Source organism: Somniosus microcephalus, chromosome 7 (genome assembly GCF_052327205.1).
Source record: "Somniosus microcephalus isolate GS21.2 chromosome 7, FLI_Smic_1.0, whole genome shotgun sequence".
NCBI lineage: Eukaryota > Metazoa > Chordata > Chondrichthyes > Squaliformes > Somniosidae > Somniosus > Somniosus microcephalus.
Genome location: NC_140993.1, coordinates 55,645,874 through 55,670,241, shown reverse-complemented (window position 1 = coordinate 55,670,241; position 24,368 = coordinate 55,645,874). Strand labels below are relative to the sequence as shown.

At 46.0% G+C, this 24,368-nt stretch overlaps 1 protein-coding gene across 2 annotated transcripts in view; it reads right to left on the bottom strand.

Annotated features, from left to right (window-relative positions):
* Nucleotides 1-158: 158 nt before the first annotated feature.
* Nucleotides 159-24,368, bottom strand: part of LOC147114640 (CMP-N-acetylneuraminate-beta-galactosamide-alpha-2,3-sialyltransferase 1-like) — a 190,268-nt gene continuing 166,058 nt past the window's right edge. For both annotated transcript variants that reach the window (XM_085992472.1, XM_085992473.1), the window contains exons 4-7: nt 24,072-24,251; nt 23,007-23,052; nt 7,406-7,525; nt 159-6,315 (exon numbers count right to left, since the gene is read on the bottom strand). In XM_085992472.1, the coding sequence (XP_085848598.1) occupies nt 6,142-6,315; nt 7,406-7,525; nt 23,007-23,052; nt 24,072-24,251 (520 nt within the window). In that variant the 3' untranslated portion in view covers nt 159-6,141. The remainder of the gene's footprint in view (nt 6,316-7,405; nt 7,526-23,006; nt 23,053-24,071; nt 24,252-24,368) is intronic.

Here is a 24,368-nt window from a genome sequence, read left to right as displayed (position 1 = left end):
CTCGAAGGGCCGAATGACCTACTCCTGCTCCTATTTCTTATGTTCTTAATATATTGAGTTGATTGTCATGTACACATGTCCTCTGAGAGGAGCCTCCCTGAAATAAGGGGAGTGAAGCAAGAGTTCAAGAGGCATAAAACAAGACACACAAATTTACAATCCTTGCACAATGTATTTATTGGAATCAATTGTACCCCACAGTCTGAAATCTAAGATTTATTCATAAAAATATATTTGCACAATAAATTAAAGTATAACATGATTCATTTCCATTGGTAATTTTAGTGCAGAATGCGTAAGGAAGAAACCTGGCTTGATTAGAATTTGAAATCTGATAACAATCAAAAGATCTGGCATTAAAAACAGACTGGGAAGTAATTGGCACATGCAGTATTTTTAAATAGGAATGTTTTGGACACTGGGGGTAATTTTCTGGGTACACCCTTACCCAGCCGTGGCATAAATCAGAAAATTATTAGCACGCGGCCAACAATCACCATTTACACTCATACATTGGGTGAGAAATTGGGGAGTCCATCAAAATCTATGGACCAAAAATCACAAGCAGCACTCCTGTGATTTTCCAACACTGATTGCCGGTGGGCAAGATTCCCTGTCGCAGGCACGGACTCGGAATATTACCCCCAGTGTTTACGCTTACCTGCCCTCCACCCTGGTTACTCACGGGTTTTTTCCCCCACTAACCTCCTTTACTGAAGGCACTGTCTTCTTGCAGGGGTGCACACTGGTGGCAGCACCTTGCCAGGACTTCACAGAATCCGTGAGCCTAAACAGTCAGTGTGAGTGCGCTACTTGTTGTGTGGGTGGGGATCAAAGCTAAGCTCATTCCTTGTACTCATCTTCTAGCAGGGGAGGGTCACTGGACAGTGACCAGAACCAGTAAACCCGGCTGATTTAAATTTTTGCTCCTCTTCCCTAGCTTAGTGCAACACCGAACATGCCGGTTTCCCCCAGGTGAACACTTGCTACAGACAGCTGTGAGCTGACATTCTGTGTGGAATGTATCCTCGTCTGTGTCTGCGTTATTGCCTGGTGATAGCAAAAATGTGAAGCATTGCCCACAGCTCGTAATGTCACAGGAAGAGGAGCAGCTCTTTGCCAAATGGCTGCTCATGGGTTGCTTCCAAGCAGCATTTTTATACCATGAGGAAGATTAACAAGGAGTGGTTTAGAGTAAACAGCAAGTATACGGTGATCTCACTTTATAGTACAGGATTATGTGGCAACGATAATATACTTTAAATTAACCAAAATACCTGCTCTTTAATTTAACCAATATACCTCCCCGGTAAGTCAAACAGTGAATCCTGAAAACAAATACACACAGATTATAGTCCGATAAATATTGCACCCACCACTATTATTAATAACAAATTATTAAATCTGGATAGAATTTCAGTAATTTAACAATATATCATCATTGATAGAAATAAAACTCATTTAGTGGACTTAAACTGTCCTGAGTCACAAATTTCAAAATATTGACATATCCACCTTTTAACTTAAAAATATGGTATTTCTATCCCGTAAAATATCCATAAAAAATATGTACACAGATTTTCTTAAAAGACCCAACAACAAGCACCAGTATTGGAGATGGTTTAATCAGAGGAGGGAGGAAAGAGTAGGAGAGCTTCTCGTTTGGTGTTTATTCTTGGGACGTGAGCTTTGCTGGGAAGGCTGGCATTTACTGCTCATTGCTAGTTGCCCTGAGAAGGTGGTGATGGGCCTTCTTCTTGAACTGTGTGGCTTGCTAGGCCACTTCAGAGGGCAATTAAGAGACAAGCATATTGGTGTGGGATTGGAGTCATGGATAGGCCAGATCGGTAAGAACGACGGGTTTCCTTCCCTAAAGAACATTAGTGAACCAGTTAGGTTCCTACAACAAAAAAAAATTCTGATGGTGTATGGCAAGAGGAAAGCTAAGGAAAGGGTGAAAGGGGCAAAAAATATCTTTAAAGGGAATTTTTAAAATTATAATGCTGTATTCTTTGTCTCTTCTGCTTTTTCTCTCCAGCCTCCTCTTATTTTAAAAACTTACATCCACAATTTTGCATCCAGTAGTGACACAGAAAGGCACTGAATGAACTAAATTTGTATATTTTTTTGATACATCAAATGATTTCAAAAGTAGTTCTCTAAAATCACCATCCACTTCCCCATTTTTATTACACAGGAAAAAAAACACAACAGCAAAAATATAAACTCTACTTTTACAACCTTCTCCCCATCTTTCCTAAAGACACTGGGGCAAATTTTGAATTTAGGTGAGTGTAAAACAGCGTTATGGATTCAGCCTTCGTTTTACACCTGTCCTGGGTTTCATTTCCGCCGTCTTCAGTGGAAATGAAAATCGTGAGAGATGCACAATGGGCAGCCGGATCGATAGCGCCCCTTTTACTCTATCGCCCAAAATCAAAATGGCCCCCACTGACTCTTCCTGGGGTACAGTTCCATGGGCAGCAGCCACTTGCTGACTCGCTCATATTCTTCAGGCGTTGAGTCAGCAGGTCGTTTACTGCAGTGGCGGTAGTGCATGGCTGAGCCGGACTTCAGCACCTTGCAGCAGGGTCTAACTGGACATTGAGCAGAATCAGAACCCTTGCTGATTCTTCCTCTGTCTACCTCCGGGGCAGTGAGGCCATTTGTTGTGTTGCTGCCACCACACTGCTGAGCTCATCTTTATTCAGCACAGAACAAGGGTCAAAGCTGGAACTATCCTGGTCTGAATGGCTCAGTGCCACAGCCCATTTATGAACTGAGCCATCTGGGAGATCTAACTGCTTTGGTCTTAATTTAGCTGGTGATAAAGTACCACATCCACTTGGGTCAGACTTATTATCTAAAGGAGGTAAGACCCTGGTGGAGTCGAAGGTGGCACCTAGACCACAGATATTGCAATTCAACAGAAATAGTTGAAAAGATGGGATTCTATATTAAAAACTAGGCCAGCTTTGCGATCAGAATATTAAAGGAATTCTATTGTTGGGTTCCTTTTGAAGTGGCCATTTTGAGATACAAAGTAGTGAACTGTGTAAAAGAGAATTCAGAGTTTTTTTCCCCCTTCAGTTCCACTTTTCAACTCCTCAAAAATCTGGACCCTTGACTCACTGGCCCTCTTCACCTACCTTGGCATTAGTTCAAGCTGGAAAGCCTTCGGTTCAGGCAGCATCCTTCCACTTAAATAATGAATTTAGTCACATTCAACAACTTCCCACTTCCTAGGTCTATAGGGCTAACTCCACACTCCTCGTGACACCCAGTGTGTGGAGCAGTTTGAGTTGGAAACCTTGCTGTAGATCTAACTTCGACTTGCGCTCCCTTGGAATGTGGGAGCCCTGCAAGGAGGAGCGGGATGGAGGGATCACCCCTTATATCCTCCCTGCAATGTTAGCCTTCCATCATCAAGGCTCTGACACATGCTGGGGTAGAGTTCCATAGGTGCTATCTGCCCTCGGACACGCTCCTCAAGTGACAATGAGGGGACAATAGTAATACACATCATGTATATAATAATCCTATGCCCAAAGAGTTGACCTCACACGATGATCTGTGGTCAGCTCATTTTAATTGAGGCCCATTGTCATGCCCTTACTATTCCTGAGATAAGCTACCACAAACTAAATAAACATTTTTAAACTTCATGTGCACACATACACACACATATAGATTGCAGCACAAATTACTGACGTCTGTCAACTCGAACTTAACCATCTTCAAGCATCTTTTTCCAGGACTTTAGCCTACCCAATGGCTCATAAAACAGCGATACATTATTACAAAACGTCCCTTCTCCTCTCCGATTGGCTGCTGCTCCACCACACCAGTCATTGAGTGCATCTTACAGCCTGTTTAAGGCAATTTGGTCTCTTAAAATGAGGATCATTTGGATTTGTTTCTTTTCAGAAGTCCAGTTTTCGGTCCAAGAGGTAGTTTTTTTCCCAGCTTTCATTCTGTAGGTGTAGGACATTCTTCTGTCTCAGTTTCAGGTCTACAAAAGGCTTGGCGTGGCTATTTAGACAGCTCCCACCATTACTGCCCATCAACAAGAGAAAAAGGCCGGTCAAAATATTGGTGGAACAGCCAATTGTCTTGACAATTTTTCAGGAGTGGAGGTAACTTTTGCTGGAGTGCGGTTTCCACAGGATTCGAATGCCCAACCGACCATTCTTCATGTGTGAGCCTTGACAGTGAGTGCCGGCCAGCTACTTTGACCATGGGGAAGCATCTCAGCCAAACCGGATCCTGTCTTCACCCAACAGCCACAAGAGCACACCTTTCAGCAGTATAGTGAACCGGAGCAAGAATCCTGGCTGATTTACTCTCTTACCTGGAGACACCAAGTCCAGTGGTAGCACCCATTGTATCGCCTGAGATGAAATCTGAATGGGGATTGAACCCCCTTGTCTTCCTGGCTATGTACCTCCACAGTGCACTTACCCACCAAGTACTCAAGAGAGCCAACACCCTGGAAATTAGAATGAAAATAGGTTGTATGACCAATTTGTAGCAGACTTGATAATAGATCATGACCGGGAAGGACACCGATGATAACCTCCCCATCACCCCCAGATAGATATAGCTCTGAATGAAGTCTAATTCCTATAATGTACCTCACGTGAAGAAATACCATAATTAGATCAGGAGTCTTTCAGGACACCAATGTAATGGGACTTAAAGGTCTATGGACTTTAGGGAAAAAATAGAACACCTGAACATTTTAATTTGGTTGCAGTGGTTCATAATATTGGGTGTAAGTGATATGATGGTGCCTTCCAACGTAATTTACTTCTCTGCATTGTTTAGTTTGTAAGCAAATGAGAAAAGGTTTCACAATCAGTTCTTCATGAAGACAATGACATTTTTTAAAGCGATTGGCACAGAGCTTTTCACATGAGGACTGGGTCTCGTCCTCTTCGCACCCACCCATTTCTTCCCCTCCTCCCCCGAATGGCATAGAGACTCTCTGGGATATGATTCCATGATGCTGACAACTCTCGGTAACCTCGCCCAAGTGCAAGCCTAGACAGGCTTTCCCACTGTACTGGAATCACAGCCAAGCCCTGATCTTATCCTCACCCAATGTTGCACAATGTTGCAGTAGGGGTGACTGCACAGTGATTGAAAGACACGCCCAGGCTGGTGTTTCTCTTCTGTTGTCTGGGACACTGAGGCCAATTATTCTGCTTAGATTAGTTAACTCAGCACAGGCCAGTGATGGAACGGGGTGATGATATTTTCATGCACTGTGCCATTCTGGGGAGTTCTAGGCATATGTTTAACTAAATTTCAGAGTAGTACTGAGTGTTGTTCTGACACAACACCACTTTCGGTTAAATACCTTAGCCTCTTTATAAAATAAAAATTGTCTCATTTTTTGAATACAATATGCTAATGCTGGAAGAAATTTGACAAATTGCAATCTGTCAATCAGCATTCTTGAATCCTCATGATACATTTCAAGCCTTGATCAATTCAGTATATTGTCCAGTTCCTCCTCTCTGAAAACTAATTTGTTCATGTTCCAAGAATCTTCTCACTATTAATGTGTTGGCATGTCTTTATCGTGGGGTGCTGCTGTGTCAGTCTCTCTTGTGTTAGTAGTCTCTACTCAGCTCAAATTTGTGATTGATGCTTCTGCCTACGGATAATATTTTAATCCAGTGCAGGACAGACAAATTCTCTCCACCCCACCTCACTCCCGAGCTGGGGAAATGTTCTTCAGATTAAAGCTGGGGAGAGATGAAATGAGTCTCGGCTAGTCTCAGCCGAGTCTGTGATCAACACCGGTCTGCGGTATGAAATTGGCCATAATTTAGTGCTAATTAGCCCGGAATTGAGAATCGCACTCAGACAGATCAAAAAGATAGCTAATGTGTAAAACAGGAACAAAAAATTCACAGTGATGCAGTAAGGAATGTTTTTCTAAGGTTGGAGTTAAGGCACATTGTTGGAAGAGAGTAGAAGCAGTTTAACTTTTCATTTGCCCAACTTTAGATGACCAGGGACTGCTCTTCAGAGTTTCCATTTCCTAGTCCAGCCATCCATCACCTCGATTAACATGAAGACATTTACAATAAGTATAATGTTTGTCTGGAGCGCAGTCACAGACCTTCAGGGTTAAGTGCCTTTAAATAAATTTATTTTATGAACATTGGCAAGGGTCTTAGTGATATTGGCTTCAAAATCTCCATCATGAACTCCTGTCACTCGAAAGGCTCCTCCGTCAGCATTCTTCTCCCAGTAATGATGCCAGTGTCCTAAGGCATTGGCACCGAATCCGTAAACGTTCACCTGCAGGGCAAAAGCAGCACAGAAGTTAGAGTAAAGCTGTACATGAGAAGAAAGTCCCAGTTTTCTCCCCCTTTTTTCCCCTATTTGGCAATGACTCATGCATGGGTGAGACTACCCTCCTGGACATTGGTATTGTTTGTGTGTGAGGCCTGTTGGTGAGAGTCTGTAGGCTCTTTTGCCAATGAGAGTTGGGGGGGAACAATGCTTCACAGTCGGGCCTGTTCGTGGTCTCATCTGACATCCACCTGCCAGCAGGAGTCATCAGACATCAGAAGGAAAACTTTACTGCCCCAATTCTCTCCTCATCTCCTCCTGAAGGCACTAACTCATGCTTGGGGACAGTTCCAGAGTCCTTGCCTGAAATTTGGTACCTCACCCATGAGGCCATTCTTCATGAGTGAACCTGGACAGTGAGTGTAGAGGGGGTGGGGTGGGTCACACAGCTTGATCCCGAAATAGCCTGATATTCACACAGGGCCTTTCCAGCAGAAGTCACTGGAGCGAGAGCCCTGGCTAATTTTTCAACTTGCTTGCTTTGGGCCACTGAGGCCAATTGCTTGTCTGAGATGAGCAGACTTGAGTATATAGACCTGGGATTGAGCATGAGTATTCCTGGTCTAGGAACATAGGAACAGGAGTAGGCCCTTTAGCCCCTTGGGCCTGGTCCGTCATTCAATTGGCTGATCTTTACCTCAACTACATTTGCCCTCCTTAGCTCCATATTCCATATTAACATCCTGAAAGCTCTAATTGCCACAGCATCCACAACCTTTTGGGGGAGCGAATTCTAGATTTCTACTACGCTTTGTGTGAAAACGTGCTTCCCTGATTTCACTCCTAAATGGCCTGACTCTAATTTTAAGATTATATCCCTTTGTTCTTGATTCCCCCATCAGAGAAAATAGTTTCCCTGAATCTACCCTGTCGATTGCTTTTAACATTTAAAATACTTTGATCAGATCATTCCTCAATCTTCTATACTCAAATCCATGTGTCTGTCCAACATTTGGTCATATATTTAACAAATGAGCAATAAAGGAGCTTATACTTCTCTTTTTAATAATGAAAATACATTAGAAATCACATTTACCTCATCACAGACATGAAGTGCAAAAACTATGACCAGCATCCCAGTCGAGGAGTATCTCCCATGATGTGCGTTCCAGTTGTCATAAACATACTTAAAAAAATTTGGGCTAAGGACCAATACCTGAAAATATAGATAACAAGAAATTGGATTTAGAACAGGACTAGAAAGGCAAGTTGTAAGTCTACCATCAGGTACATATTTTCAGAACTGGCTCAATATTTTCCTGATCCTGATAGAAAGAATCAGCTTTTAAACAAATTTGAGACTGAGCTTGGTGTCACCTAGCTGCTACTTGATTTTTCTCATCTGCTCTCCTACTCTTGTCAACTTTGGTGGTGCACTCACTACACTATGGTTCCTTGGTCCGTCTCTTGAGGTTTCTCAATGAAAGTACAGGGTTCAAGTGCTACTGACAATATTCGGAAGTTGGGGAGTAAGATGGGAAATTGGGAGGGCCTTTTCTTTTGACTAAATAGACTTGCAAATTTGACCAGGGAAAGACACTGAAATGGAGAGTGTGCATGCACTCAAAGCGGTAGATCTGGACTTTCTTGGATAGTGCAAAATAAGTAATAGAAGTTAGCAGCTTTGACTTCCATGGAAATAAAAATCGGGAGAGATGTTAAAGGGGCTGTCGATTCACTATTACCTGTTATATCAAAATCAAAATTACAAAGTCAATATTACCCCCAATTAACCCCACGGCATGCCAACCATTCTGCACTGTTACCTCTGTAGTCTTCCCACATCCGCACTGTTACTTCCGCAACATTACCTCTGTATTTAACCATGGCCCCTTCCTCTGCATGCTGCCCCTTGGAAACATCATCTACAGCTTAAGCTGACGACATCCAGTTCCACCAGATCTTTCCACTTGTCCAATGTTCATCCATCATCTTCAGCTCCCACCACAATCTCTGTGCCTTTATCACCGACCCCATCCCCTTTCCCAGCCATTATCTTAGCTGAACCAGATGTTTTTTTTAGTCTCAGCATCCTATTCGCCCAGTAGCTGAGCTTCCGGTCCCCTATCCTCTCCATCACACAGAACGTCTAGTTCCACCTCTGTGACATCACCTGCGGTCAGCCCAACCTCAGCCCATCTGCTGCTGGAACTGTCAGCCATGTCTTTGTCATCTCCAAACCGAACTATTCCGATGCTCTCCTGACCAGTCTCCCATCATCCAACCATTGTAAACTTCAGTTCACCCAAAAAAGAGACTTCAGTTATGTGGAGAGAAGCTGATATATTTAAAAAGGAAACATTTTCAGGGCTATGGGGCAAGAGCAGGGGGAGTGGGATTAATTGAATAGGTCCTTCAAAGAGATGGGCCAAATGGCTTCCTGTGCTGTATGATTCTCTATTCTAAAACTTTACTGACCATATCCTATCACACATCACCCTTTCCTTGCTGATCTACATTGTCTTATGATCCCCAATGCCTCCATTTTTAAATTCTTATCCATCTATTTAAATCCCTGCATGCCTTCACCCCTCCCTATCTCTGTAATTTCCTCCAGCTCTATAACCCCATCCATTCCACCCCCCGAAACTCTCCATTCCTCTGACTCTGGCTCTTTTTCATTGCCCCCACACCTTTATCTCACTATTGGCAGGCATGCTTTCAGCCACATAGGCCCCATGCTCTGGAATTCCTTCCCTAATATTTCCACCTCTGAATCTCCATCTCCTCCTTTAAAAACCCTTGACCAAGCTTCTGATGAAAAGAAAAGACAGATGCATGCTTTGGTGGCTGAGATGCAGGGCCATCACAATACACACCTCAAGGAGATCTAGGTGTACCAGAATAGTTTGCCAGTGAATCCCTTTAGTCAGTCAATGCACTTACTCCTTCCACAAGGAGTACTAGATTAGCTGCTGGATGTCCCAAATAAGCCACAGCAGAAAGGGAAGCACCTCCCAAAACACAACAACCACAGTCAGGTGTTACACATTAAATAGAGTAAATGGTTTGAACATTGTGCTGAGTATTAATCCGTTACTGGTTAGAAGAAAACAGATTACCCAAGAAAAGATGGTCATGGTTTTGTTGGCGGAATTGTGCAGGAGAGTGTCGGTGGAAGTGGTTAATTTACAGGGTAAAGAAATGGAATTGTGGTTGGAATGCATAGTGAATTAATATCGGTGCCCAGTCTTTCTTGGTGTATTGGTGGCCTTATAGATAATTGCTCTCCAATGGCTTTGTTACCCTGTCCTTTGTCCTCCTTAGTGAGAGCTCTATTGCAGGATGAATTTATGGAGCATGTAGCAGTCAACAAATATTCATGTGACCCTGGAGAAACTATACTCTTAAGGTGCACTCTGATAATTCCAGACATCTGAAGTGCTGCTTTAAGGTCCCAGTACTATGTTCTATAATCTTTCTGGTATAATGGTCCATAAATTCCATTCCCTACGGGTGTGTACACGCTGTGTACTCACCCGTAGGGCCAACGGAAGTGCCGGTTTTACGCATGCACTGCGCATGTGCTGGAAACCGGAACTTCCGTTCTGTGAAGAAAGGGCTTCACAGGTCAAACGCCTGCGCCGGATAGGCAGCGCATACGTCTAGAACTTCTGTTTTTTTCATACTATGCTGCAGTCCAGGTAAGTCTGAAACAGCTGTGCCTGGAAAAGCAGGCGCAAGGCCTGCTTTTAACAAGGTAAGAGGTGAAGAAAGTAAAATAAAAAAAAATTTCCACCGATTTATCATTTTAAAATACTTTAAAGAAAGGTAAGTTTATTTTTAGCCCCGTTAAAAACTTGAATTATTTTTTTCAAAAATTTAAATTTTTGTTTAAAAGAGTTAATTTATGTAATTTATAGCCATTTTAAAAATGTGATTTTTAAAATTTATTTGAAGTTTTACTTATGTTTTGGGGCTGATCTCTATTCATAGATTTGATAGGTCTTCCTGTCAAATCTATGAATGGAGATTCCCAGCTGTGATTGGTTCCCCATGGCCCACGTGATCCCAGGGATGCTGCGAACTAGCTGCGCCCCGGGATACGCGGGCCCTGCACACCGGCAGCTGGAGGAGGCACAGCAACGGAATTCTACACCGGCCCAGAGCATTGTGGTCGGCGCGGTTCGTTTGTGCAGGCTGGGGGCTTACGCCCACGAGGAACCTCCGACCGGAATTTCTGGGCCATTATATAATTGTAACTGTAGCTGTGCTCTGCCTCTGTCCATAGTTGGTACAAGAATGTCATGAGCCCTGGTTGCAGAGGGAAGACTTCCACTCTTCCTTACCCTACAAGTAAGGATGGCACCGATGGCTGCCTTAAAATGAAGAAAGTGTGAAAACTCCCAGCGAAGCAGGTATTCACCTATATTATTCTGTGCTGGTGGTTGCATACCAGCTAGATATTGAGAGAATCAAATTCCTGATGGCTTATATAGGGTTCAGAACCATGTACAGGGGTACGGATACCAACATTGTTGCAATCAATGACTCTGGAAGAGCTAGTAGAATTGTGTTCCCTTAACACGCTGCTGCTGCTGGTCAGCCATGAAAGTGATGAAGTTGTTGGTTGATGTGCCTTCAATAACCACAAAACTAGAAGTTATAGACTTTAACAAGTTGGCTTTTAATCACTAAGATCAGAGCTAACATCTCAACACACTGACTGGCTCACAGGAATGAGTCATACAGATCCTGGGATCTTTAAGTAAGAGAAGTCAGGGGCGGAGCCAAGAGCCAAGACCTGGAACCTTCCAGGTTAGTCAGGGAAGAGGAAGTGAAACTATACACCGTGTGGGGGAGGGTAATATACATGAGTGCAAAACGAATACAGGCAAGACAAACAGATTTCATTACATTCACCCCTTCTTTAGATTTAGTCCATCGGGGTGATGTTTCTTAAAAGTTGGTATAAGTGAGTCTGTCAGGAGGTTTTGCGGTTCTCAGTGATCGGCGCAAAGCCGGTTGGGGTGCCTCTAGGGGAGTGGATTCTGGTTCCTCCGCTGTCCGGGCCTCCGCAGTGTCTTCCAGGTTATCTGCAGTGTCCTCCAGGTTAAAGTTGGGTATTGATACCTCTGGGCGTCCTGTCTCTTTTTGGTGTAGGTCTTCCTCGGGTAGTCTCTCATCGTTCTCTCCGCTCCCCGAGGGAGCGAGGTCTTTTATGGAAACAGTGTCCTCTCGCCCGTCAGAGTATTCGATATAGGCGTACTGAGGGTTTGCATGGAGGAGCTGTACCTTTTCCACAAGGGGGTCCGTTTTATGGCCTCTCACGTGCTTCCGCAATAGTACTGTGCCCGGAGACGTCAGCCACGCGGGTAGAGATATGCCCGAGGTGGATTTCCGGGGGAAAACGAACATCTTTTCGTGAGGGGTAGCGTTAGTGGCAGTACATAACAGAGACCTTATGGAGTGGAGCACGTCTGGGAAGACTTCCTGCCAGCGGGAGGTCGAAAGGCCTTTTGACTTTAAGGCTAACGTGACAGCCTTCCAAACAGTAGCATTCTCCCTTTCCACTTGCCCATTACCCCGGGGGTTGTAGCTAGTGGTTCTGCTAGTGGCTATCCCCTTTGAGAGCAAGAACTGGCGCAGTTCGTCACTCATAAATGACGTCCCCCTATCGCTGTGTATGTAGTTCGGCATGCCAAACATGCAGAATAGATTACAGAGACACTTGATGACCGTGGCACTGGTCATGTCTGGGCAGGGATTGGCGAAGGGGAAGCGGGAATATTCATCGATGATATTGAGGAAGTATACGTTACGGTCGGCAGAGGGAAGGGGTCCCTTGAAGTCCAGACTTAGGCGCTCGAATGGCCGTGTGGCTTTGATAAGGTGTGCACGGTCAGGCCTGTAGAAACGAGGCTTGCATTCCGCACAGGTGCGGCAGGCTCTGGTCATTGCCCTGACCTCCTCGATGGAGTGGGGCAGATTGCGGGACTTTATAAAATGGTATAGTCGGGTGACCCCTGGGTGACAGAGGTCGTTGTGGAGACCCTGTAATTTGTCCGTATGAATGCTGGCACACATTCCCCGCGATAGGGCGTCTGGGGGTTCATTAAGGGCTCCCGGCCTGTACATAATATCATAGTCGAATGTGGATAGTTCGATCCTCCACCTGAGTATTTTGTCATTCTTGATTTTCCCCCTTTGTTTGTTATTAAACATGAAAGCCACCGACCGCTGGTCGGTGAGCAGGGTGAAACGTTTGCCGGCTAGGTAATGTCTCCAGTGCCGCACTGCCTCCACTATAGCCTGTGCCTCCTTCTCGACAGAAGAGTGCCTGATTTCAGGTCCCTGAAGGGTTCGGGAGAAGAAGGCCACAGGTCTCCCAGCCTGATTGAGGGTCGCAGCTAAAGCAAAGTCTGACGCATCGCTTTCGACTTGAAAGGGAATGCTTTCGTCCACTGCACACAGTGCAGCCCTTTCAATGTCCTGTTTGATACTGGTGAAAGCCTCCCGAGCTTCAGCTGATAGTGGGAAGGACGTCGGTTTAATGAGGGGTCGGGCCTTATCAGAGTAATTGGGCAACCATTGGGCATAATACGAAAAAAATCCCAGGCACCTTTTTAAAGCTTTGGGATTGTGTGGCAGGGGCAATTCCTTTAGGGGGCGTAATCGGTCAGGGTCCGGTCCAATTACCCCATCTTCCACCACACAGCCGAGGATACAGAGACGGGTTGTGTTGAAGACACATTTGTCTTCGTTGTAGGTTAGATTCAGCTTTAGGGCAGTTTTTAAAAATCTCGCAAGATTTAGATCGTGGTCTTGCTGGTTGTGCCCGCAGATAGTGACATTGTCCAGATAGGGGTAGGTAGCTTGTAGTTTATTCTCGTCAACCATGCGGTCCATCTCACGTTGGAAGACCGAGACCCCATTTGTTACCCCGAAGGGCACTCTGAGAAAATGGTAGAGGCGTCCGTTCGCCTCAAAGGTGGTGTATGGGCGGTCCTCTGTTCTAATGGGGAGCTGGTGATACGCGGATTTGAGGTCGATAGTCGAGAAGACTCAGTATTGCGCAATCTGGTTGACTATTTCTGATATGCGGGGTAAAGGGTAGGCGTCCAGCTGGGTATAAATATTAACAGTCTGGCTGTAGTCAATTACCATTCGTTTCTTTTCACTATTTTTAACTATGACTACTTGGGCACGCCACGGACTGGTACTGCATTCAATAATGCCTTCCCGCAGGAGTCTGTCCACTTCCGCCTTGATAAAGTGTCTGTCTTCCAGACTGTACCGTCTACTTTTGGTCGCTATGGGCCTACAGTTCGGAGCGAGATTAGCGAATAAAGAGGGCGGGCTGATTTTTAAGGTTGATAGGCCACAGACTGTGAGTGGCGGCTGGGACCCGCCATATGCTAGCGTGACACTTTCGTGGTGGCACTGGAAGTCCAGGCCCAAGATTACATTAACACAGAGTTCTGGCATCACGAGGAGTTTAAAATCCTTGTAGTCCGTGCCTTTTACAGTCAGTGTTACCACACAGTAGCCCAAAATGTCCGAAGTGTGGGGCTTAGCAGCCATAGCAATTCTGCTCCGTGTTGGGGTTACCGTTAATGAGTGCCGCCGTACCAGGCTAGGGTGGATAAAACTCTCGGTACTCCCACAGTCAATTAAACATTTCGTTAAATTCCCGTTTACCTGTATGTCCATCATAGATTTTGTCAACGGGTGTGGCCTGGATTGATCCACCGTGATCGAAGCCACTGTTGGGCCCTGGGCGGCCGTTGAGTCGGGAAAAGATGGCGGATCCCAAGATGGCGGCCCGCACAGCACGCACGAGGCGGTGACGGAGTTGGAAACTGGATTCCCTCTGCAGACGTTGCTAAAATGCCCCTTTTTCTTACATTTGAAGCATGTAGCGTCCTTCGCTGGGCATCGTTGTCTGGGGTGCTTGGCCTGGCCGCAGAAGTAGCATTTCGGGCCTCGAGACATTGCCGCTGTAGTAGGACTCCTGGGTGAACTTCTGTGTGGGGACTCCGGCGGTGTAGAGCTGGTCTGAGACCTGGATGGGGAAGATGGCTGATTCCAAGATGGCGGCCCGCTCGGCGCGCACGAGGCGGTGAGGGCCGCATGGCCGGAAGAATAAGAGTCAGAGTTTTTCTGGGCCACGTCCAGCGATCGCGCAGTGGCCACTGCCTTTTTTAAGTCCAGGACCTCCTTCTCCAGCAGTCTCTGCCGGATATAATTCGATTTGAGGCCCGTGATGAAGGAATCGCGGACCAATTCGTCAGAGTACACGTTGGCCGTCACGGCCTTGCAGTTACAGTCCCGGACCAAGTCCTTTAGGCCCTGTAAGAAATCGTCCATTGATTCCTCAGGTCGCTGCCTGCGTGTAGCCAGCAGATGTCTGGCGTACACTTCGTTTACTGGCCTCTGGTATTGGGCCTTCAGGATAGTGATGGCCTCCGTGTAAGAGGTGGCGTCCCGGATGAACGAATAAATCCGATGATTAACGCGAGTAGTCAGTAGACTCAGTTTATCTACCTCGCTAGCGGATGAGGCCCTCGCGAAGAGTTCGAAGCATTTGAGCCAGTGTCCAAATTGATTTGATGCTTCAGCAAAATGTGGATCCAAGTCCAGACGCTCTGGTTTTAGGAGTCGATCCATCCTTGTATTCTTTAGTGATTAAAATTGATGTGCCTTCAATAACCATAAAACTAGAAGTTATAGACTTTAACAAGTTGGCTTTTAATCACTAAGATCAGAGCTAACATCTCAACACACTGACTGGTTCACAGGAATGAGTCATACAGATCCTGGGATCTTTAAGTAAAAGAAGTCAGGGGCGGAGCCAAGAGCCAAGACCTGGAACCTTCCAGGTTAGTCAGGGAAGAGGAAGTGAAACTATACACCGTGTGGGGGAGGGTAATATACATGAGTGCAAAACGAATACAGGCAAGACAAACAGATTTCATTACATTGGTTCAGTTTAATTGTGCATCTGTGACCTCCTTTATGCAGCTGAGCACAGCAAGCTGGATGACAGCACAGATGTCCCAAATGACAGCCTGGGGCCAAGGTCATTTCAATGGTGAACAGTAGAGTTATATGGATAATTAATTGTATCCAGAGGAGATAGCAGAACTCTGTCACAGTTTCTCTGCTTAGCCTTAGACGGCTAAGGTACTGCTCTTGAGTCATTCCCAGGGATGATAGGCCCGATGGGGATAATTCTGATAGTGTAAAATGGCCGATTTCGGAACAGATGCCTGTTGTATCTCTGCCGATTTTAATTTCCATTGAAGTTAAGGAAAATTAAAATCGGGATAGAGAAAGTGCGCCGAGAGCAGGAACAGCAGTATAAAGAGCGCAAGAGCGGGAGCAGCGGAACAAAGAGTGCACCGAGAGCGGGAGCAGCAGAACAAAGAGCACACTGAGAGTGGGAGCAGCAGAACAAAGAGCATGAGAGTGGGAGCAGTGGTATAAAGAGCGCTGAGAGTGGGAGCAGCAGTATAAAGAGCGCTGAGAATAGGAGCAGTGGTATAAAGAGCGCTGAGAGTGGGAGCAGTGATATAAAGAGCGCTGAGAGTGGGAGCAGCGGTATAAAGAGCGTTGAGAGTGGGAGTAGCGGTATAAAGAGCGCTGAAAGTGGGAGCGGCGGTATAAAGAGCGCTGAGAGCGGGAGCAGTGGTATAAAGAGTGCTGAGAGTGGGAGCAGCGGTATAAAGAGCGTTGGGAGCGGGAGCAGCGGTATAAAGAGCATTGAAAGTGGGAGCGGCGGTATAAAGAGCGCTGAGAGCGGGAGCAGCGGTATAAAGAGCGCTGAGAGCGGGAGCAGCGGTATAAAGAGCACTGAGAGCGGGAGCAGTGGCACAAAGAACGCGAGAGCGGGAGCAGCACCGGAAGAAGCGGACATGGTGGAAGCACAGCGAGAGCGGAGCAGTTAAAAGGAGCAGTCCCGAGCAGCAGCAACTCAACAGAGGCAGTTTGTGAAAAAGTGACGTCAGAGTAAAAAAAGTGTCGCCGGCACAAGGGAAGGAGCTGATTGGTGAATAGCTGGTAAGTGTATTTTTTTAAGTTTATAAATTTATTTCTGCTAAGTTAGTTCTTAAGTCTATTAAATAGAGGCATGGCAGGACAGCTCAGTCCCGTGGAGTGCACATCCTGTGCTATGTGGGAAGTCCTGAACGCTTCGCGTAGCCTGGACGATCACATGTGCAGGAAGAGTTGCCAGCTACAGCAACTCGAGCTCTGGGTTTCGGAACTTGAGTGGCGGCTGGAGTCACTGCGGTGCATCCGCGAGGCCGAGAGTTACGTGGATAGCATGTTTCTAGAGGTGGTCACCCTGCAGCTTAAGAGTATGCGGGCAGAGAGGGAATGGGTGACCACCAAACAGAAGAGGAGAACCAGGCAGGTAGTGCAGGAGTCCTCGGATTGCATTGCGCTCTCCAACCAGTATTCTGTTCTGAGTACTGGTGAGGGCGATGGTTCCTCTGGGGACTGCAGCCAGAGTCAAGTCCACTGCACCACGGGTGGCTCTGCTGCACAGGGGGAGAGTAAGAAGAGTGGAAGAGCAATAGTGGTAGGGGATTCAATAGTTATGGGAGCAGACAGACGTTTCTGCGGCCAGGGTCAAGGATGTCACTGAGCGGCTGCAGGACACTCTGAGGGGGGAGGGTGAACAGCCAGAGGTCATTGTTCATATCGGTACCAACGACATAGGGAGAAAGAGAGATGAGGTCCTGCAGGCAGAGCCTAGGGAGCTAGGAGAGAGATTAAAAAGCAGGACCTCAAAGGTAGTAATCTCCGGATTACTCCCAGTGCCATGCGCTAGTGAGTACAGGAATAGGAGGATAGAACAAATGAATGCGTGGCTGGAGAGATGGTGCAGGAGGGAGGGCTTTAGATTCCTGAGGCATTGGGACTGTTTCTGGGGAAGGTGGGACCTGTACAAGCCGGACAGGTTACACCTCAACAGAGCCGGGACCAATATTCTCGCTGGGAGGTTTGTTAGTGATGTTGGGGAGGGTTTAAACTAGCTTGGCAGGGGGATGGGCACCAGCATATAGGAGTAGAAAAGAGGAATAAGGTGCATAAAAGAGTGATTGTGTTGGATAGTACTAGAGAAGATAGTATTCGAGGCAGTAGTAGTACCATATTAGATAGGAGCAGATTAAAAAAGACTACGAAAAATTCAAAAATGGGTTTAGAGTGCATGTACGTAAACGCACAAAGTGTGGTGAATAAGGTTGGTGAGCTTCAAGCACAATTAGCCATGTGGCAATATGATGTTGTGGCAATAATGGAAACATGGCTTAAAAATGGTGAGGACTGGGCTCTTAATAGTCAAGGGGTCAAGGTGGTCAGAAAAGATAGGGAAGGAAAAAAGGTAGGTGGGGTGGCAGTGCTGATTAAGGAAGACATTGTAGTGTTGGAAAGGAAGGATGTTCTTGAGGGGACAAGGACAGGATCCATTTGGTTAGAGTTGAGGAGCAAACAGGGTATGATCACACTATTGGGGGTATTCTATAGGCCTCCAAATAGTGAGAGGGAGGTAGAGGAGCAAATCTGCAGGGAAATCACAGAAATATACAAGAGCTATAGATATTGGGGGACTTTAATTACCCAAATATCAATTGGGATAATGCTAGGGTAAAGGGAAAGGAGGGGGAGGAATTTCTGAAACATGTTCAGGAGAATTTCCTTGACCAATATGATCTTGGCCCAACTAGGAAGGAGGCATTGCTGAATCTGGTGCTGGGGAATGAGGTGGGCCAGGTTGACCAAGTGTCTGTGGGAGAACACTTGGGTACGAGTGATCATCGTATCATAAGATTTAGATTAGCAATGGAGAGGAGCAAGGAACAATCTAGAGTGGAACTTCTAAACTGGAATAGGGCTAACTTCAATGGGATGCAAAAGGAGCTAGCCAGTGTAAAATGGAAAATCTGTAACAGAACAATGGGTGATCTTTAAGGAGGAGATGTTCCAAGTACAGGTTTGGTACATTCCAAGAAGAGGGAAGGTAAGGGAACCAAAGCAAGGGCTCTTTGGATGACGAGGGAGATAGAGAAGATGATGAAACCAAAAAAGAGGGTGTATGATGCATCTCAGGTGAATTCTTCAAGGAAGAACCAGACCAAATACAATAAATTGAGAGGGGATGTGAAGATGAAAATAAGATTGGCAAAGAGAGAATATGAGAGTAGAATGGCAGTTAACATAAAAGGGAACCCAAAAATCTTCTACCGGCATGTAAACAGTAAGCGGGTAGTAAGCGGCGGGGTGGGGCCTATTAGAGACAAAGAAGGTGATATATGCTTAGATGCCCAGGGCAAGGCTAGAATACTCAAGGAGTACTTTGTATCAGTGTTTACTAAGGAGGTGGATGCTGACAAAATATCGGTAGAAGTGGAAAAGCTAGAAGCAATGGAAGGGATGAAAATTGATAGACAGGATGTACTAGAAAGGCTGGGTATGCTTAGTCGCCTGGTCCAGATGGCTTGCATCCCAGGTTGCTAAGGGAATTGGGGGAGGAGATAGCGGAAGGGCTTGTCATAATTTTCTAAACTTCCCTAGATGCGGGGGAGGTGCCTGTGGATTGGAAAGTGGCAAATGTGACACCATTATTCAAAAAAGGGTGTAAGGACACTCCTAGTAACTACAGGCCGGTCAGTTTAACATCAGTGGTGGGAAAATTTTTAGAAAGTATAATCAAGGAAAAAATTAACGGGCACTTGGAGAGGTTTAAGCTAATTAAGGAGAGCCAACACGGACTTGAAAAAGGCAGATTGTGTTTGACTAATCTAATTGAATTTTTTGATGAAGTAACAGACAGGATTGATGAAGGGAATGCAATGGATGTTGTCAACAGGAAACTTCGCGATATCCGGCACCGACGGGACCGAGCTGCTGCCGATCTATCAAAACTTCCGGATAGACCAGCGCTAATGTTGAAGGATACGGAGGTTTTCATCTCCGTTTCTGACAACAAACACTGTTGCTTAGCAACAGCTTGTAAACACTCGGCCCGTACCTTGGAAGCATCTCTGAAGCTGTTGCTAAGCTACAGAGACACTTTCCAGAGCCTGACTGTTAAAAAAATGCTAGGAGAAGAAAAAAAACCTAACCAAAATGGCTGCTGATTTCTGCCGTTAGATCGAGGTTTCCGGACATACAACCTCCGGATAAACCAAAGTTTCCTGTACATGGATTTTCAGAAGGCATTTGACAAAGTACCACATAGAAGGCTGGTTAACAAAATTGAGGCTCATGGAATAGGTGGGTCAGTGGCAGATTGGATATGGAATTGGCTTAATGACAGAAAACAGTGAGTTGTGGTAAATGGCTGTTTATCAGACTGGAGGATGGTAGTCAGTGGTGTTCCCCAAGGGTCAGTGCTGGGGCCACTGCTTTTTTGATATATATAAATGACCTGGATATTGGAATGCAGAGTAGAATTTCTAAATTTGTTGATGACACCAAACTTGGTGTTATGGCAAACAGTGATGATGATATCAATCGACTGCAACAGGGCACAGAATGGCTAGCAGAATGGGCAGACAAGTGGCAGATGGAATTTAATACAGAGAAGTGTGAGGTGATGCATTTTGGCAGAAGGAACAGGGAGAGGCAATATACACTTAATGGCATAGTTTTAAAGAGTGTGCAGGGACAGAGGGACCTGGGAGTTAATGGGGGAAAAATTCAGTTGGTTGCGCCACCCGTTAGCGCCTTAAGAGGGCATTAAGTGGGGCGCAAACCAACTGGCGCCCGGGCGCGGCACTGCCCACGCCTCCCGCGAAATTCAGTGGGAGGTTAGTGGTGGCGCTAACCATTAGCGCTGCGCCGCTGGTGATGACATCATCGGTGTGTGCAGTGCCCCGCTCATGCCCCGGCCGCGATCTTCGGGAGCGCCCCCTGATTTACCGCCGGACGCTATGTCCGACAGGGTCAGGGTGGCGTACCTGCGGCCGGGGAGGCGCAAATTAAAGGCGAGGTGCGGGGCGGCCATTTTTGTTGTTGGCCACCTGCCAGCACCTGCCTGCGCTCCCGTCCCCGGCCTCCGGAACCCCCCCCGCCCCCCCGCGGAGTGCCGGCTGCGCTCCAAGATGCCGGCACTTCTCTTGGGTGCCGGGCTCTTTTGCCTGCACTCCCGATCCCTGGGGGCCCAGCTGGGCCCCAGATCGCGCTGCACAAGGCCCCTCCCCTTTAAGAAGGGGTGGAAGGCCTGCAATACCGCAGCGCGACATGCCGCAGCGTGTGGTGCTGCGGCACGTAGCGCCATGATATTCACTCGCAGCGCCCCAAGAGGGAGGCGGGGCGCCTCTAGTAGTGCCCCGCTTCCCTTTGGGGGTGCAACCGACCAATTTCCAGCGCGGGGGCGCTAATTTTTCTGGGGCGCTAATTTTTCCGGGACGCTAAGTTAGTGCTCCAAACGGGGCTATACTGAATTTCTCCCCCAATGTGCATAGGTCCCTGAAGGTGGCGGGACATATTGAAAGCATGGTTAACAAAGCATATGGGATCTTAGGCTTCATAAATAGAGGTATTGAGTACAAAAGTAGAGAAGTTATGCTGAACCTTTATAAAGCGCTGGTTAGGCCACAACTGGAGTATTGCATCCAGTTCTGGTCACCACACTTTAGGAAGGATATGAAGGCCCTTGAGAGGGTGCAGAGGAGATTTACCAGAATGGTTCCGGGGATGGGGGATCTTAGCTACAAGGACAGGTTGGAGAAGCTGGCTTTATTTTCATTAGAGCAAAGGAGGTTGAGAGGTGACTTGATAGAGGTGTACAAGATTATGATGGGTTTGGATAGGTGAGACGGGGAAAGGCTGTTCCCACTAGTTGATGGTACAAGGACTAGGGGACACAGATTTAAGGTTTTGGGCAAGAGATACAGGGGGGATGTGAGGAAAAACTTTTTTATGCAGCGAGTGGTGATGACCTGGAATTCGCTGCCAACGGAAGTGGTGGAAGCGGAGACACTCAATGTTTTCAAGGGGAGACTGGATAGGCACTTGAGGGAAATAAATTTGCAGGGCTACGGGGATAGAGCGGGGGAATGGGACTGACTGGATACGGTGAGCTGGCACAGACTCGATGGGCCGAATGGCTTCCTTCTGTGCCGTTATGACCCTATGACTCAATGTATAACAGGCGTCTGATCACATATCTTCTATTACACTATCACCCCAAGTCAAAATTACCTACAATATGTCGTATACTGGTAGGACCGGCTGGTAAGCCTTGCAAAGTACCTGACCTGACAGCAGCTTCTTCTTGCTTTTACTAGTCCGCTTGCAGTGCTGGGGATCACTGAATCCAGTACTTATTTTAGAAATAAAGAGCATTCTAGCTTTGTAATCAACTATGCAGCAGTTGTATTCAGAACCTAGACACAGCTGCTGCAACAATGCTTTTTTTGTTTGAATAAGGTTTAGCAATGCACCACACATTGCAGATTCAGAACCACGGGATATGTTGTGCTGTTGAACTAGTCATATGTTATGTTGGCAACAGTGTCTTCAACAAGTTTAAAGCATATTTTCAGTTCTGTGGCACCAAGAAGCCACTTCCTGAGAACAATAATTTGGCATTGTGCAAAATCTAATTGGAACATGCCGGGCACACTGCAATCTCACTATTACTGCTCTCTAACCCTTGAATAGCACAGGTGTGTCATCTAACATCGATATTAGGCTATGCTCTCATCTCTGCTTTGGCCAGGCAAGGGAATCTCACATTGGAAAACAGCTATGTTTACATGGATATTAAAGGCACTTTATTAAGGATGGGCCAGCGACAGCCACATCCCGTGAATGAATAAAAAAAACTACGGATGTCTCCATGTGGGAAATGGGTCAATATATCCCATGGAAGTGAAAAGATCCCAGCCAAATACCAAGCAAGCCTTTATTGTGAACCCTGTACTACCCAACTCTCACCACAGAGCCTAAACCAATTCAACTACAGGTTATCTATTCTGCACGCTCCACAGAGATCACAAACCATTCACCTTTCCCCACCGATTCTCAACTAAACATCACGCAACCACTACAGACGCTTAACATTCTTTAGAATAGAATTACATAGAATTTACAGCACAGAAACAGACCATTCAGCCCAACTGGTCTGTGCCTGTGTTTATACTCCACACGAGTCTTCTTTTATCAACCAAAGACTCTCAAATTTTTCAATATCAATATAGACCTTTAACCACCCACCAATCATCATGTTACAGATACTCAGCCCTTCCCACACACCCTCAACACCACATCTATAGATCATCAGAAATGGTCAGTCATCCACGCCACAACAAGTCTCATGACTGACCCGTACAATAGATGTTCAATGATCTTTTCCTTATAGAATACTCATTCCCCCCCGCCCCTCCAACCACATATTCTCAACCAGTCCCCACTCATGATACACTCTCAGGCTAGCTTTAACTGTCGTGTCAGTAAAAAGCATTTTGATTTTTGGACCAAATCAGGGCTTGATCTGACTTATTTCAAGATGTCTCACTTAGTTTTGCTCTGGAGTCCGGTCGGGCATTACAACTTCAGTGTTTGTGGAAATGTTACAACTGTAATATAAATGCCGCCTCAAACAGCCACCAAAGGTCTTCCACCTGTACCTCAACATTGACCCTTTCCAACTAAATACAGAAAACAAAATTGCAACTCACCTTGTCTTTATTTGCCTTGATTTGATGTAACACTGGCATATAAGTGCTGTTCATGAAAAAATAAATAAGTAAATGTCATGTAGAAAATGTGATTAATTCATCTCTTTCCGAGCACACAATTAAAGAGAGATGCAAGAATTTTATCTAAATAATCTGATATCTAATTGTCTCTTACTGATCAATTTGGGACCTCCTATTATAGTGGAATTGATCAATGCTACACCTCACATCATTGATACTCATTGATCAACAATGAACATCTCAATGTATCCTCCACTTCCATTGATATTTATGGTGCCCTATGGACACTTAAGGGGAGGTAGTCAAGTAATGACCCAGTTTTGAATTCTCACAAAAGAAAGAAAGACTTGCATTTATATAGCACCTTTCATGACCACCAGACATCTCAAAGTGTTTTTTGAAGTGGAGTCACTGTTGTAATGTGGGAAATGCAGCAGCCGATTTGCACACAGCAATGTCCCACAAACAGCAAGTGATAATGAGCAGATAATCTGTTTTTGTTACGTTGATTGAGGGCTAAGTATTGGCCAGGACACCGGGGATAACTCCCCTGCTCTTCTTTGAATTAGTGCCATGGGATCTTTTAAGTCCACCTGAGAGAGCAGATGGGGCCTCGGTTTACCATCTCATCCGAAAGACGGCACCTCCGACAGTGCAGCACTCCCTCAGCACTGCACTGGAGTGTCAGCCTAGCTTTATGTGCTCAGGTCCCTGGAGTGGGACTTGAACCCACAACCTTCTGACTCAGAGCCAAGTGTGCTACCCACTGAGCCACAGCTGACACTGTCACAGACCAATATTATATATCCCTTTACGGCCCATGTGGACAAAAGCCTAGAAATCCCTTGTCTAGGCTCACATGGAGGATGGGTACCTAGGTGAGATATGGAAGTACTACAGGTCCATTTGAAGCTGTACCCCAGAGTGCATCTATGCCTTCAAGATAGCAGAGCAGGAAAGGGAAAAAATTGTAAAACAAAATATGGAGGGAAGTTGACCATCATGGAGTTACTGTCTGTTTATGTGTTTTACCTATTGACTCACCGGATGATGTTGCCCGTTGTAAAAGCGCTCACTAGCCACTGCATGTCCAATATTTTAAATGGGATCAGAACCAAGGACACATTGTCTGCGAGGCTCTGAGCACTTTCAGGGTACATGAAGTGATGCGTGGTTTTACTGCCCACATCCCCCTCGTAGCCAGTGGTCGTTGCCTCATTCATCCTATGTAGACAGGAGACAAAAAAAGGAAAAATGAGTACGTTGTAAAACAGAAGGACATTAGTTGAGATAGCTGATAGGGTGGTGGTTGGGACACTACAATCTCAAAGAGCAGGGGAG